The 16956-nt window shown below is 38.3% G+C and overlaps 1 protein-coding gene across 1 annotated transcript; it reads left to right on the top strand.

The window, feature by feature from the left end:
* The first annotated feature begins 907 nt into the window (after positions 1 to 907).
* LOC108074249 (homeotic protein ocelliless) lies at positions 908 to 16696 on the top strand. The gene is made up of 2 exons (XM_017166215.3): positions 908 to 2264; positions 15271 to 16696. Exons 1-2 carry the CDS (start codon positions 1903 to 1905, stop codon positions 16328 to 16330), a joined length of 1422 nt encoding a protein of 473 aa, XP_017021704.1. The 5' UTR covers positions 908 to 1902; the 3' UTR covers positions 16331 to 16696.
* Positions 16697 to 16956: the final 260 nt, after the last annotated feature.

Here is a 16956-nt window from a genome sequence, read left to right on the forward strand (position 1 = left end):
TTTGTGCTCAAACACACAGATTTACACTCAGCTAAAGGCAGACAGACAGACTGACTAACTAAGGCAGACAGACAGACAGACTGACTAACTGACACGTTCAATGACGAATATTGAGCTGCCAAAACTGACCTCACAGTTGGAACATTCTAAAACTGTAAATTGAGTTGAACTTGTTGCAGGAGGCGGGGGCTTGGGGCTAAAGAGAGACGGCGGCTTTGACACTGATTTTGGCTTTGCTTTTGATTTTGTTTTAATTTTCCACGGGCTTGTTTTATTTAAAATTAATGATTTGTACAAATAAACGTACGCCTATTTCACTGAGATGATTTCCTCACCTTATCCCTGGGATTATTCGCTAGTCAAGCTAAAATGGCAGTGAAAATCGCGGCAAGTGTGAATGATATTTGCCCTAGGAAGTGTTTTGGTTTCTCTTTTGCATTTTTCAATCTCGCCCAAAGCCACTTCGCCGTCGCTTTTTTTTTTTTTTTTTTGTTTTTACGATAATAAAGAGGGAGCAGCAAAAACTATTTAAATTATGCTCGCACGCCCACAAATCCAAGGCAACAACAACAAGACAGACACAGAAAAACAACAAAAACACCACCCACTGACCAGCGTTTTGCTTCCGTTACAAATGTAAGAGCGTAGAGGGGCGCTCTCCGCAATGCCAAAATCTTTTCGCTACAAGCAAACACAAACACACACACATAGGCAGAGCTCGGCACGTAGGCCAGATGTTTGCGCATGAGAGCGGGAGAACGATATCGAAGAGAGTGTGTCAATACTCTCGTTTCTCTCGGGTCTTAAGAGAGCGCCATTCGGCAGGCCTCGGCTCGGCTCGGCTATCGCGAGGGCTATAAATACGAGTGCACGCGCTCTTTCGGAAGCACTTTTTTCAATTATTTTTTCAATGGCGCGTACCGCTCCGCTGCGGAAAACGGAAAAGTCGTAACTGGAAACTGAGTACCGGGATTTCCCCCCAGAAAATAAGAAGACAGTGACAGATTAATTAACGCCGGCTAAAACTGTTGTTTGGCAAATTGCAAGTTCGGTGTTAAAACTACAAACTCACCCAAGTTTTTAAAACAAGCTGCAGCAGAACTTCACATTGTGTTTTCGTGTGTTTTTATATTCTAACGGTGAACTTGCAACACGCGCTTCCACTTACGCTCGCCGCCCCATCCCCCCTCTCACCCTCTACAGGCGGCTCAAAAAGAGAAATAGAAACAAAAAAAACGCAAAACACAATTAAATGTGAGACCTCATTTGTTAATAATAATTACCCCCGCCCCCCAAAATCAAACATCAACTCTGCAATTTTTGTGTGCCTAAACAAAACCAAATTAATAACAAATAAGAAAACAACTAGCAATTTTTGTTGAATTTTTTTATTGTTAAAGAAAATGCAAAACGCAAGTGCAAAATAAACAGAAAAGGAAACAGCAACAGCAAAGAAAACAGCAACTAAAAAGAAGCGATAAAAAATTCAAAAGTCCTGGATTATTTTGAATTTTTTTCATACATCTTAAATTGAACAAAGACAAAAGCGGCAGCTTTACCAAGCTAACGGTAAACAGCAAAGTGAAATCTCACGCAAAAAAAAAGGAAAAAACAAAAAAGCAACAACACAAACACATATTGAAAAAGCAAAGGCAGACAGACGTAGAGGAAGAAGCAGCAGCAGCAAGTGCAAGAGAGAAAGAGCTGTAAAACAAGAGCGGATCAAAGGAGAGCGTGTGTGTCTTCCTTATTTTGAGAAAAAAGTCACAAAAACTCTTGAAAGCTAGTAAAAAAAAAATATTATAAAAGACCTGGAACTGAGCCATAAGCACACGTACAAGCAAGAAAAAGGAACAAAATCAAAGGAGCAAAGCGAATATATATACGCTCCAAAAGCGCACAATGACCTTGCCAACAAACACAAATGCGAGCAGCGGCGGCAACAGCAGCAATCACAGTAATACTCAAAACAGTAACTGCAACAGCAGCAGCAGTGACGAAGATTCAGACATTTTTGGACCGCCCCGCTGCTCACCACCGATTGGTTACCACCACCATCGCTCCCGCGTCCCGATGATCTCACCGAAGCTGCGACAGCGCGAAGAACGCAAGCGCATCCTGCAGCTGTGCGCCCACAAGCTGGAGCGGATCAAGGACTCTGAAGCGAATCTGCGGCGCAGCGTGTGCATTAACAACACCTACTGTCGTCTAACCGATGAGCTGCGGCGCGAGAAACAAATGCGTTACCTGCAGAATCTGCCCAGGTGAGTTGTGTTTTGATTTACATTTTCTTTTTCAAACCAAAGTGCGGCAAACGAAGTTTTAGGAAGGGTTTTGTAGGCTTTTCTAAACTCTTGTGATAGTAATTCTTAGACAGATTTACATAAATCCTTAAATAAGATATTTCTATGATCAGATATTCATATTTCATTTGCTGCAAAGCAAAGCATCCTTTTTACCATTTAACCATTTCATATGTAGATTTTGGCCAAATAAATGAAGTCATATCCTTCTCAGTGTTATTTCAAGCTCCTTGGCCGTATCAGCAGGTTGATGATAATAATAATTGTAACAATGGCGGTGCTTCTGCTTGTGTCATGTGAACTGTGAACTTGGGGGCGACGCCCACGCGGCGGATGCTTGATTTGTTTTTGCCCTTTAAAGTGCGTGGTGCGTGTACATCACAGATACAAATACACACATCTATGTATGTGTGTATATCGTTGTGGTTGACTGCCGGGGGGCCTTAAAGGCCAAGTGCCACCAAGTGGGCGACTTTGTCGACTCAACACAACCACTCTCTGCTCTTTTCCCAGTTGCGTGGCATTTGCGGCGGCTAAAAACCGAATTCCGAATCCGAATCAGAGTCGGAGTCGGAGCATCGGAAAACCGAACAGTAGTAAGCTTAACCTGGGTGAGATTAATGCAAGGTGTCATCCGACAAGTGAGATGCAGCCAACCAGGTACAAAGAACCCTTCGAATAGATAAGTTAACTGATATTAAGATATTGAAGCGACAGCTTAAAGGATAAAGAGAGAGTAAAAAGTATAAAGTATTTGTAATATAACAAGTAAAAATGCAAATAAGTAAAACTATATTGAACTTTGATTTAAGCCGTTAACTGATTTTAACGAGATATTCGAATATATTTGTGTATACTATTAACAAAACACCTTGGATCACTTCCACCTTTGTATCTGCTATCTGTTTGTGCTGTTTTCCTTTTGAACTAGTCCAAAGTGTTTGGTTTTAAGTGCCAACGATGATGCAATTGTTGTGTTTGGGGGCCCCCAAATGCTAACCAGCATTTTCTATGGCTTCCATAAGGACTTGCCAACCGTCGTTGTCGTCGTCGTCGTCGTATCTTTTGCCTTTTCCTCTTTGCGATGTTGCAGCAACAACCCAACAGATACAGCTACAGCCACAGCCACAGATACAGATGCAGTTACAAGCAGCGAACGGACACAGATACGGATACAAGGAAAGCGGCATATTTCATAGCCAGCGGCGGCGGCGGCGGCAGCAACAACAAAAACATTATTCAGGCCAAGCTCAGGCCAAAAACCAAAAGAAAAAGCAAGCCAAAAGCAAAGCAAACGAACCAAAAACCAAAGCAAAGCGAAGCAAGGCAAAACGAAGCATAGCTAAACGCAGATAGGCAGAGACATAAAAACGACACGAAACCAAACTAAATAAAAAAAAAAAAAACGGTAGGAAGGGAGCTAGGGAGGTGGGGGAAGCGTGGAGAGGTACATCATCAACAACAACAACAACAATGGGGAAAACTTGTGCGCCTTGCGCCACACAGTTGTTGGGATTTTTCCAAGAGCCATTGGGAAAAGGGCCAGAAAATCCAAGAAAAATCCAATGGGTAATTAGCGTTTGTTTAATTGCCATTCAAATGTAATTACAAATATTTAAAGATTGTCTACAGATTGAGATACAAAATGGAAAGATACATCGTTAGATACAGTATAGTTGGGGAATATATCACCATTACCTCACTAAAATGTAGATTAGTTTTATGATATTGTGTTAAGATGAATTATAAAACGAATGTATGCTGTGGAAGTAATCAGAAAATTACTGAATAAAGACATACATACAAAATGAAATTCTGAATAATTAGTCAACGAAAACGTCAAGCTTTTTGATCAAATATCCAACCAATTGATTTGACTAATATATACGATATATTCATCATATACATAGCTTGTCGATAACTAATTGATAACCCAAAGATAACAGCAAACATTCCACTTAATCAATACAAAAAAAAAATGTCAACAACAACACCAATACAATACAGGAACATAAAATGCACACACGCATTAACAACAATAACAACAACAACACCAACAACACCACAAACAACACCACCACCACCACCAACAACAACAACACCAACAACAACAACAACAACAACAATAACACCAACTACAAACAATAATAACAACAAGAACAACAACCTTCGAACAGGAAAAACAAAAATCACAAAAAACGGAATGGAAATGGGGAATAAAATCAACAAAAGGAAATCAAAGCCAGCAAATAGGAATTTTATATATATATGTGAGCTCTTTTTTTTTGTTTTAATTTATTTATACAAACAGACAAATGCGCCTCTCTTTTTTTGGCCTGTCTCTGATTTTTTTTATGTAAGTTTTTTTTTTTAATTTTTTGTATGTGTGCGCTAAAAAAAAAAAAGAAAAAATAGCGCTCGTTGAAATAATCACGTTCCACTTGCAACAAAAAAGCAACAACAAACGGCAAGCGATGATAGGCAAAGAGCCCAATGTTGTTGTTGTTGCTGCTGCTGCTGCTTGTGTGCACCTCGGCTAGGCACATGGCAACAACAACAAGAACAGCAACAACATCATCAGTGCACTAAACCTTCAGATACACACACATGAACAGTGTATCTGTGTGTTGTATCATTATTTTCTGCCTTTTCCACACGTTCGCGCTGCGTCTGCTGCTTTTTTTTAACTTCTTACTTGCTGCTCCATTTTCTAGTTGTTTTTTTTTTTTTAAATGCATATTATAACTTCTAGAAACATTTGTTATACATTTAAGAACATGAAAATCATGGAAAAACAAGAAAGGAAGCTAACTTCGGCACGCCGAAGTTTGTATACCCTTGCAGATATTATTTCATTGCATTTTACCTATACTTATTATGTTGAGAGTTTGACAGTTACAGTTTTACATTCCCAGTTTTACATTTTCCCTACACCTACCGATCGGTTTATATGGCAGCTATATGATATAGTTGTCCGATTTTCATAAAATTTATACCAAAATTCTGAACTAATAAAATAAGCTTATATCCCAGAGTAGAAAAAAATAGTTTGAAAAACAACGAAGTTATAATTTTTTTTCTATTAATTTCCTGATCGTTCCTATGGCAGCTATATGATATAGTCGTCCGATTTTCATAAAATTTTTACCAAAATTCAGAAATAATATAAAATGATCATATGTCAAAAATAGTGCACATATGTTGAAAAACAGCCAAGTTATAATTTTTTTTCTAAAAATTTATCGATCATTTGTATGGGAGCTATATGATATAGTCGTCCGATCCGGCCCGTTCCGACATATATAGCAGTGAGAGCATATAGAAGACTATATGCAAAGTTTCATTCAGATAGCTTTAAAACTGAGGGACTAGTTTGCGTAGAAACAGACAGACGGACAGACAGACAGACAGACAGACAGACAGACAGACAGACGGACAGACGGACATGGCTAGATCGACTCGGCTGTTGATGCTGATCAAGAATATATATACTTTATAGGGTCGGAAACGTCTCCTTCACTGCGTTGCAAACTTCTGACTGAAATTATAATACCCTGCAAGGGTATAACAAGCTAGTTTTTATTAAACGTTTTAGCTGGAAAGAAAATATCATAGGGATACACAGGAAGCATGAAAAGTGTGACCTTAAATTAATTACTGTTTTTTGAATACATAATTAAGATAGTAAGAACATAGATTCAAGTACAGAAATAGTTTGTGATTCAAGTCAAGAGGTATCCACAAGATACAAAAGTATCTGCATCAAGTGCTTTAATAATTTAAGCCTACAAAAGATACATATTCCAAGGGATAGGAGAGGGGCTTAAAGTGTGTTGCTTTTATTTAAGAATCGTATTATGCAAATGTGTTTAATTGGCTGAAATAAAGAGGATTAAATGATGTATATTTTGCTAGTATTTATTTTTTTTCCCCCTTTGATATGATGTGCATTTTCTTAACAGTTTCCATATTTTTTGTTTTGCCCACCTTGCTATCTTGGCCATATGTATATATATGAAATAATCTATTTATCTGTCTATCGGGCTTACTTTGCTTTCTTTTGCTTTATTTCTTAGCTTTGCTTTGCTTTGCTTTCATCGGCTTTCGATGGAGAAAACAAACAACGAACAATTCGACATACCGTTATATGCTTCGCTTTGCTTTGTTGTACATGTTCGTTCATTGCAAAGAGTTAATTCATCGCCGATTTTCCTTTTGGCCAAGTTGTGTTGTGTGTTACCTCTGGGTTTCCGTTTTGTGTGTTTGTCAATGTTGCTTTTGCTTTTGCCTTTGCTTTTTGCCTTTGCTTTTTGCCTTTTGTTTTTGCTGCGTTTGCCATTTCCATTGCGTTTGCTTTGGTCTGACACGTTTTCTCTGGAATATACAGACATTGTGTACTATATGTATGTATGTATGTGTGGTGTGCTTTATGCTTATTATTACTCGGAGGCTTTTCCTGTAGTTGCAATCGATAATTTAATTACAACGAAAATATGTTAAACGGTGAAATTGAAATAAGTGTGAGGGGGGATATGGATATAGCGATAGCATACAGATAGCGATAACTTTTCGCTTATCGAGGTATTGTAGTGACCATTGAATTGCTCGATTAACTTGCCTAACATTCTCTCACATATTTTAATTTTAATTCATATAAGATACAAGCAAAGAATAAGCGAATGCCTTTGAAATAATAATGTCAAAAACCAAAACAACAGCAACAACAACAATTTTGTTTAAATTTCAATTTGCTTTTATGGCAATCTGTATCTGAATCTGAATAAGTTGGCGGCGGCGTCGGTAGTTTGGAAGTTTATCTATCTGCACAATATCCATGTTGTGCTGCTGCTCATTGCTTATGCATCCGCTCGCTGAAATGAAATCCATACAAATTGCTGCTGCTGCTGCTTTTTTATGCATTTTAAACACTCTCGACATTACGAAAAAGCTACACTCGCTGCCACTCACTCTGAACCAGCACCAGCACACTGCCATCAGCAAAAGCAACAGCAACAATAACAGGAGAAACTACAACAGCAACATCGCCACCAGCAACTACAATTGTCTAGTAAAAAAAAAAAAAAAAAAAAAAAAAAAAAAAAAAAAAAAACAACAACCAGCAACGACTTATAGCAACAACTGGCAGCAACTTACAGCAAGGCAACAGTTATAACAATACCCAACAACAGAGGCAGCAAATACAGCAAGAATATTAAAAACTAACTATGCTGTCATAGCGTTTAATATTCTAAGACTTCAACAATAACAATAAAACAAAACAAAAATCCACCAACAGCAAAACATCAACAAATACCACAATTTAAACAGGGAGTAGTAATACAAGCGAGAAATATACAAAATTACAACAACACAAAAACCAATTAATACCAACATTTCGAATAACATCAACAATTTCAACAACATTAACAAGAAAAAAATCACCAACGACAATTTAATATATAGAAAAATATCAACAATGATAAAATATCAGTATCATAAAAACTTGGATGGCTAGGGTATGCAATTTTCCACATTGAAATACAATCAATAAAAATACTAATCTAAAAAATACTGAACTACAAATACTGTATCAAAAATACCAAAAACATAATTACCAACAACAACTACAAAGCGCTTTTTATTCAATCGCTTACCAAATCTCCACTTGAAAATCTCGCCGTCGCTCTATCCATTTGACCCCCCCCCCCCCTGGCTCCCATCAGCCACCGTCCATCCCTAGCTCTTCTTTTTTCCCTTCCTCTTCCACTCGCACACACACAAACTATGCACATTTTGTGTAACCCACTCGACTCAACTCGACGCGACTCGACTCGACTCGACTCGACTCGACTAAACTAAACTCAACTGATACTCAGGCCGCCCCATTTTGTGGCGTCGTCGTAATAATTTCGCGACTGCGACGACGTTTTTATAGTTTTTTGTTCGCTCGCTTCCCTTTCCCCTTTTTGGCTTTCTGTTTCTGCTTCTTTCCGTTTTGGGCTCTTATCTTGTGCCCCCTCCCCCCTACCCCCTCTGCTCTCTTGTGTGCTCTTTATTGTTGTGATTCCGATTCCGATTCGTGTGTTTTCATCTCATCATCTATTCGGTAACGCGCGCATTGCACCATCACCAACAATTTATTTAGCATTTCCCCTGCAAGCCTCTCTCATCCTACACATTAAACTATTTTCTTTTTGTTTTTTTTTTCTTAATTAATTTAATTTTTTTCACGCTATTTTATTAATTTTGATGAGCAGCTTGTTTGTGAAAGAAAAAAGAGCTACGGCACCTATATATTTTCTACAGTATATCGATAAAGATTGATAATTTCTTTAAATGTGATTTATCGATAATTATATCTTACTTCAAATTTTGTTATTGTTTTTGAGAAATATTTAGAAAAATTCGATTATACAATATGTTGTCAGAGAGGGGAAAATGGGTGACTACAACTACTAGCTGCGCCCACCGCTTATTGTTATTGTTTACCCCGCTTGTACATATTATTTTTAATTACATATTTCTCTGTTTAGTTGCTGCGATTTTCTTTAGCTTTTCACCCTTTTTTCTCTGGCTATTTCCCTTTCTTATTTGATTGGATTTTATTTTATTTGCCGTATGTTTCGGTTGGGGTTCTGCGAATCGCGATTTGCGAGAGAGTTATCGCCGTTGAGCTGATAAGGCAGATAGATAGAGATACTTGGATGCGGATTGGATGATAAAGTTGAATCTAGGTGCCAAGGTTTTGTTGATACCTTGTTGGTGTTGTTGTTGTTGTTGGTATTGTTGTTGTGGTAATTGAATTTACAACACTGAGGAAAGCGCTGGAAATCGAAGCGGAACGCTGAACAATCCAACGAACCGCACCGAACTCTCAAGTTAACTGAGCTGTGTGTTTCGTTTCTTATTTTTTAAGCTTTATTTTTAAGCCTAGTACTCTGACGAGAAAAAACCGCTGTATAAATTTAGACAGCGGCCAAACTCCATATAAAAAAAACGGTGTCGAAAAAAAGAAGAAGAACTTTTAGACACGTCGTTTTTTTCGGTACTCTGACGACGAAAATGAAGCCTGCGAAAATTGAATGGCGTTGCCAGATCAAGATAGTAAACAGCTGATATCGCGCTGTCTAAATAATTCATTTGATTTATTTAGACACCCCTAATGGAGGGAAAGTTGAAGGAAAAAGGTGGCATTGATAGGGGCTGTCAAGGGGAAGCCCATAATATGGAATTTAACCCACAAAATACATTTTAATGCAATATTTATTAATATTTTTAATATTTTTTTTGAATATTTGTTTACAAACAGCTGTCCAGTGTGACCATAAACAGTACATTTTCATGGCATTTCAGGATTTTCCTTAATTTTTTTTGGTCACACTACCTCGGTAGCGAGATAAACAGCGATTCCGCTGTCTAATTTAGACAGCGGGTTTTTCTCGTCAGAGTACTAGGCTTTAAGTTTAAAAAAAAAGGGTCGGGGGAAAGGAAAGTCTTTTCGTCTTTTCTGATTTGGTATATGGGTTTTTTGGTCCTTTTTTGTTGTTTTTTTTTAATCATATATTTCCCACGGAGACTGCAAAATGAAGTTGTCTTTGACACGATACTGCCGCCGCCCCATGTGGCATTGCCACGCCCCCTCTTGGCGGCCCCCCTACCATCTGTGCGCGTTCTTCTTCCCTTTCCCCACCCCTTATTTTTTTTAAGCGCGCTCAATGACCCCCAACAGCGTCCTACATTCGCGACTGCCTCTGCCGCTACACCCTCAAAAGTGCCCCACTCTTTATCACCAGACCCTGCTACCCTTTGGTGTGCCTCCTCTCATTTTTTTTTTTTTCTTTTTACCACCCCCTTCCCTGCCATTGCTTCCTCACTTTTTTTTGCTTTTTTTTCCGCCGTATATTTTTTCCCTTGCTTTGCTTTGTGTGCACTTGTCGTTTGACAACGTTTTCGTCTTTCTTTGCCGCTTTCGCTGCGCGTTTTCATCGCTTTTCCCCCCCGGTTTGTAAACCCCGCCCGCCTTCCCCCCCCCCCCCCCCCCCCCACAATTTCCCTGTCAAGTGCAGCTGGAAAATCCTTTACCCTCGCCTCTGCTGTTTGAGCCAAATTTCAATTCGATTAACCAAAGATGAAATACAGGTCAACTGGTTTAAATCGAAAGATAAGTGGAAATGGCATAAAAACTAGGATTTTGTATATATATTTTTAATAAGATTTTAATTTGCTTATAAAATCAATTTAATAAATACTTTATTTACTTTACTAAGAGTTGATGTATTACCTGATAAAGGAGACAATGAAGTTTTACCTTTATAAATATTAATATTATTAATTTCGATTCGAACTGTAATTCTTGCCGCAAACTGAAAAGTTATACACAAATATATATGTATAAACTCATTGCTTAAAGAGCCTTGAACTGGAAACCCCTAAAAAAAGAAAACAACAACAAAATAAGTAGGCAGGGGTTTTTTGTGGGAAGCAAATAAACAACAACAAACCAAAGGTTGACCAAGTTTACTTTTTGGGTAAGAACAGCAGCGGGGGTAGAAGAAAGATTAACGCGTAATAAGTGTGCCCCAATTTCTGCTTGAATTCAGCGAGGAAGTCGCCATATATTTAATGTGGAACGGCCGTGGGTCGGTCGTGGGGTTTTCTGATGCGACAAGGGGGTGGTTAACAAAACGGCATATTTCGCCACACGCACATAAAAAAAAAAAAATAACAACAACAACAAAATACGAAAAAAAAGACACCCAACCAGCCATCGAAAACGTGCGCAAAACGAAAACGCAGATAAGACAGCCAGACGAAGGACAAAGAAAGAAAAAAAAAAAAACTACAAGTGACAGCTTGCCCACCCCGACCGACCCCCCTTCTCACATAAAGTGTAAGGGTGTACTAAAGGGGTTTCCCCCAAACTCTATACATAATAAATATTACCCAAGAACAAGGGCTTATGAATAATTCTCAATTGTCATAAGTTTATAAAGGTATTCCCTATTCGCAAACCAAATCGGTTAATTTTTTGGGAAAGTTTTATAAAGCTAGCTAGTCAGAACTTAGGATCTACAAAAGGTACAACTAAGTTTTTGATGCGAATAGGTTTTAATATATATTAAATAACTGCATACCAAAAATCAAAGCAATACCATATAGCTAGATCTCAGGAACTTCATAAAAGTGTACACATTTTATACCAAGCTACGTTGGTCACACAAATATATATGCATATATAGCTATTTATACACTTGAAACACATGGCTCAATGTTGAAAAGCAGAGCGACGATTTCTTCTTATTGTTTCGAAAGAATATAAAAAAGCGTCACCCTCGAAACTGAAATGACGTCACGAACAGATCACTTCACTCCGAGCGTTGAGATTGCTCATTGAATTTATTAGGTTCATGATTAATACGGCTTAAGATCTGAAATGCTGAATCCTAGAGGATATGAGTACTCTCAGAGTCATGTCATTGGTGTTTTGCATTAATCGTTAAAAATATATAGTATAACTATGACTAAGTTAGGTTCTGGGAAATGGTTTAATGGGTATATCTTATTATGTGTATATCTAAGCTTCATCAGGCTGTAGCTTTAAATGCTTGCATAGTTTTCAAATGAAATAACCCAAGATATAGCCACTACTAACCTGGGTAACTACTGGAACCACCTTAGCATTTTATTAATTTTTCGTACTAAAGCAGGAACTGACGTGGCCGCTTCAAAGAAAAGCACCTTTGCTTGGGAAAAATACCTGCTTATTGTTAGTCAGAAAAGCAAACGAATAAGAAATTATTTTACCTCTTGATGCTGGAAAAGCTTTAAATGGAATTGAGATATTTTATTTATTTAAAAAACTTTAAACATTAAATATTTGTAAATGCTTTAAAATGATTCTTAAAGCATGAAGCAGCAATGATTCTGTGGCATAGCTTTTAAGGTCTGCTTCCCTTTATTTTATCTTATAATTTTCCTTCTTTTTTTTTGTTTTTCTCTGATAAATGCATTTAACCTAAGCTGATTTTGGCCAACACTTTTGGCCCCTTCTCCTCTGCTTTGGGCCCTTTCTAACTTAAAACTCTGTCTTCGGGTTTTCTGCTTTTGTGGGCCACTTGTGCAACAACGCTGTTGCTTTTGGCTTTTGGCACCTCATTTGGTGTGTCTCTGTTACTCCTCTGCTTCTTTTTCTCCGCTTCTCCTCCACGGCTCCTCCTTTGCTTCTACCGTTCGTTGCTTTTGCTTGCGCTGCTCCCATTTCGTTTTTGGCCGTCCATCATTTCAAGTTAACGGTTGCGCGTACGAACAGAGCCAGCACAGGCATTAAAAGCAACAACGAAACTAACACACTTTTTTTTGCCCAACCCCCAGCCCACCTCTCTTTGTCTTCTTTTTCATCGTCTTCTTCTCTTTTTGCACTTTCTGGCATTTATTTGTATTTTTGTTTTTTGTTTCTCTTAGTTGCTTCTCTTCTTTGAGTTTCGTTTCGTTTCGTTTTCTTGTTTTTGTTATTGTACAGATTCCTGCATACTTTCGCTTTTATTTGAGGGTTTTATCTTGTATTAATATTATTTTTAATTATGTTTGTATTTATTTATATTTTTTATTAAATTTTCAAATAATTCTTGACATTCTAAAATGTATAGCTTTTCAGTGGTCAAAATTGTTATGGAATTAACATTATTTTGTAAAGCAACAAAGATTTTAAATCATTTTAAAAGCTGCCTGAAAGTATGCTAGATTTTAGTTGATTAACATTTCTAATTTGGAAAACAACAATCTAAAATTCCTAATGATTTCTAATACATTTCAAATTAATAATATAACCCAGATAGTTAATATTTCAATGGGACTTGAGCTATAAAATAAGAAACAAGAAAGGAAGCTAACTTCGGCACGCCGAAGTTTGTATACCCTTGCAGATATTATTTTATTGCATTTTACCTATACTTATTATGTTGAGAGTTTGACAGTTACAGTTTTACATTCCCAGTTTTACATTTTCCCTATACCTACCGATCGGTTTATATGGCAGCTATATGATATAGTTGTCCGATTTTCATAAAATTTATACAAAAATTCTGAACTTATAAAATAAGCGTATATCTCAGAGTAGATAAAAATAGTTTGAAAAACAACGAAGTTATAATTTTTTTTCTATTAATTTCCTGATCGTTCCTATGGCAGCTATATGATATAGTCGTCCGATTTTCATAAAATTTTTACCAAAATTCAAAAATAATATAAAATGGTCATATGTAAAAAATAGTGCACATATGTTGAAAAACAGCTAAGTTACAATTTTTTTTTCTAAAAATTTATCGAACATTTGTATGGCAGCTATATGATATAGTCGTCCGATCCGGCCCGTTCCGACATATATAGCAGTGAGAGCATATAGAAGACTATATGCAAAGTTTCATTCAGATAGCTTTAAAACTGAGGGACTAGTTTGCGTAGAAACAGACAGACGGACAGACGGACAGACGGACAGACGGACAGATGGACAGACGGACAGACGGACATGGCTAGATCGACTCGGCTGTTGATGCTGATCAAGAATATATATACTTTATAGGGTCGGAAACGTCTCCTTCACTGCGTTGCAAACTTCTGACTGAAATTATAATACCCTGCAAGGGTATAAAAATAGATATTCGTGGTTCCAAAACTTATATTATATTATATTTTTTAAGGGTACCTATAAACCCAAGATTGGAAAGGGGAATTCCTTTAATTTGTATTCATTCATCTTATTAAATTTATTTATATTACATTTGCCTTTTCTTTTGCTGTGCCATATTGGCTGTAAAAGCTCCAAGAAATACAAAGGTGGAGATGGTGGTAGTACCTCCTTTATTGAAAGAGAAATTAACTGAAATTTACTTCGCCAAGAGAGCGCCGCGCTCCGGTGGCACAGTTGTTGGCACAGTTAATTAAAAGCGAACCCCCTTTGGCAAAGGAGAACGAACCCCCCACATCGTACCAAACTCCCACACACCGATATTCCTTCCATGACACAGTCAGAGCTGAGTTAACTTTCCGGGGTGGTGGGGTAGGGAGAATGGGGGGTGGCTATATTATCGATGGGAGTTGAAATGTTTATGGCGAGATTACACCGTTAACTGATTTGAGACAGCTTTGTTGTGGGGTCCGTGACGTCGATAAGGTGGAATAAAGCCAGGAAGGAAGGGATATATAGGGGTTTATGATGTGTTTGGGGATTTGTTCACGGTACACGGGATGGATCTTGTGATTGGGGGGGGGGGGACATGTATGTGAACATACAAGTATATAGATAGCAATCAAGATACTAGGAATGCTTGGTAATGCCTAAGTAATTCCCTATGTATGGCTTTGTAATGCAATTCATTCTAGTTATCGTTTTAATCGATATACTGATGAACATTATGATTGATTGATAAATTATTTTATAGAAGAATTATAAAGTTGACAAATAAATTATTTTCAACTCGCATTCCATTAATTATTGCAATCGATTTGTTTGTATTAATTAATAAATGATTGTATTCGATTAGTTATCGATTAATTTATATGAATAAGTAAATATTAATATGTGTTTAATCGAGAAAAATGTATAAACATCTACAAAAAAAATAAATAAAAATCTGCTAGTTATCGGTTTTTATCGATAACAAAAATAATACTTTCATTCCAATTTACTCGATTATAACAGTCGTTTAGTTATCACTTTATTTATATAATAACAAATAAATCATCATAATCAAAAATAAATTCAGATCTCTACGTTATCGGTTTTATCGATATCAAAAATGATCCAAAATGATCTCGCAATTAAACATTTTTAGGCTGTTAAATATTTTTGTTCGTTGCCCCGTTTTACTCCGCACTTTTTTCCGCTTCTCTCTGTTTCTCTGTTGTTACCATTGACCGCCACTGACTAACTTTCCCTTCACTTTCTCTCTCTCTTTTTATTTTTTTGCAGAACCGACAGCAGCGCCACCACCACCACCGAACTGGCGCGTGAGAATCTCTTCCAGCCGAACATGGATGATGCCAAGCCGGCGAGCAATGGCCAAAGCAAGTCCTTGTCCTACGGCGACTCGTCTTCATACAACTCCTCCTCCTCCTCCTCCTCCACATCGTCCTCCAACTCCTGCTCCTCCTCGACTGCCTCCTCTTTGAATATGTCCTCCTCCAGTGGGCGTGGCAATGTCTGCGTCTCTTTGGAAAATCAACCGCCCTCGTCGCGCCAACAGCTGATGACCACACCGGCTGGGGCATCCGGCGCACCGGCGGCTGCTAACTCAGCGCCGCTATCCGTTTCCGGCTCTGCCTCGGCCTCGGCCAGCATCGGACGGAAACGTCACCTGTCCAGCAGCAATCTGGTGAACGATCTGGAGATACTCGACCGAGAGCTAAGCGCCATCAATGCACCGATGCTGCTAATCGATCCGGAGATAACCCAGGGTGCCGAGCAACTGGAGAAGGCGGCGCTCTCGGCCAGCCGCAAGCGTTTGCGGAGCAATAGCGGCAGCGAGGACGAGAGCGATCGTTTGGTGCGCGAGGCCCTGTCCCAGTTCTATATACCGCCGCAGCGACTTATCTCCGCCATTGAGGATTGTCCACTGGATGTGGTCGGTCTGGGAATGGGCGGCAGCAGTGGCATTGGTATGGGAGGCGGCGGTGGCATGACCATGGGAATTGGAATTGGAATCGGGGGAGGATCAGGCGCTGGCGCCGAGATGGGTTCCACCATGAGCATGAGCAAGCGGAGCAAGCTGAATGACCATCATCATCATCTTGGCCACCATCATCACCACAGTCTGCACCACCACCATCATCATCATCACCACCACCTGGAGCTGGTGGACTTTGATATGAACCAGAATCAAAAGGACTTTGAGGTCATTATGGATGCTTTGCGTCTGGGAACGCCGACGCCGCCGAGCGGCGCCAGCAGCGATTCGTGCGGCCAGGCGGCGATGATGAGCGAATCGGCCAGCGTTTTCCACAATCTGGTGGTCACGTCGCTGGAGACATGAAAGTACCAGTAAGGAGCAGGAGCAGACAAAGATTATAAAGTAAAAATACAAAAAAAAAAAAAAAACAAAAAACAAAGGAAAAAGGAAAAAAGAAGAAAACAAAACAAAACTTAGGCTATGACAACCTTAGCCTTAAGCTAACTTTTAAGTCCACAAAAGTAAAGAAAAAAGAGAAATGAAACCCCCGAAGGAGAAGATCGAAAGCATTACTCATTTTAAGGTTCAAGAAAATACAACAAAATATTTGTATTTAAAACGGATACAACAAATCAAGACAAAATACAAAAAGAAAAAAAAAACAAAAATCAAAGAATTTGTAGTCAAAAAAAAAATAAGAAAAGAAAGAGAAAAATCTATAAGTTAAATGTAATTATAATACACAAAATCCAGGCAAAAGAAGAAAAAAAACTTTAGTTGGTTTCCGTTTCGGTTTCGATTTCGATTTCAAAAACCAAAAAATAAACCCACACAAAAATCTAGGCCAAGCAGCACATTCCAGGGTCCTACCCAAAGGCCTCGCTCGCTCTAAAAAATGTCTGAAATCAAAAAAATTCAAAACGAATTTCCCATAATTGTTTTTCATTTGAGATTCTTTTTTGCTTTATATATCTCACACAAAGATTATA

Source organism: Drosophila kikkawai, chromosome X (genome assembly GCF_030179895.1).
Source record: "Drosophila kikkawai strain 14028-0561.14 chromosome X, DkikHiC1v2, whole genome shotgun sequence".
NCBI lineage: Eukaryota > Metazoa > Arthropoda > Insecta > Diptera > Drosophilidae > Drosophila > Drosophila kikkawai.

Excerpts from the sequence above, each read along its gene's own strand:
- LOC108074249 (XM_017166215.3), top strand. The coding sequence starts at position 1,903 with ATGACCTTGCCAACAAACACAAATGCGAGCAGCGGCGGCAACAGCAGC. Across the intron at positions 2,265-15,270 it reads TACCTGCAGAATCTGCCCAG|AACCGACAGCAGCGCCACCA; the intron begins GTGAGTTGTGTT and ends ATTTTTTTGCAG.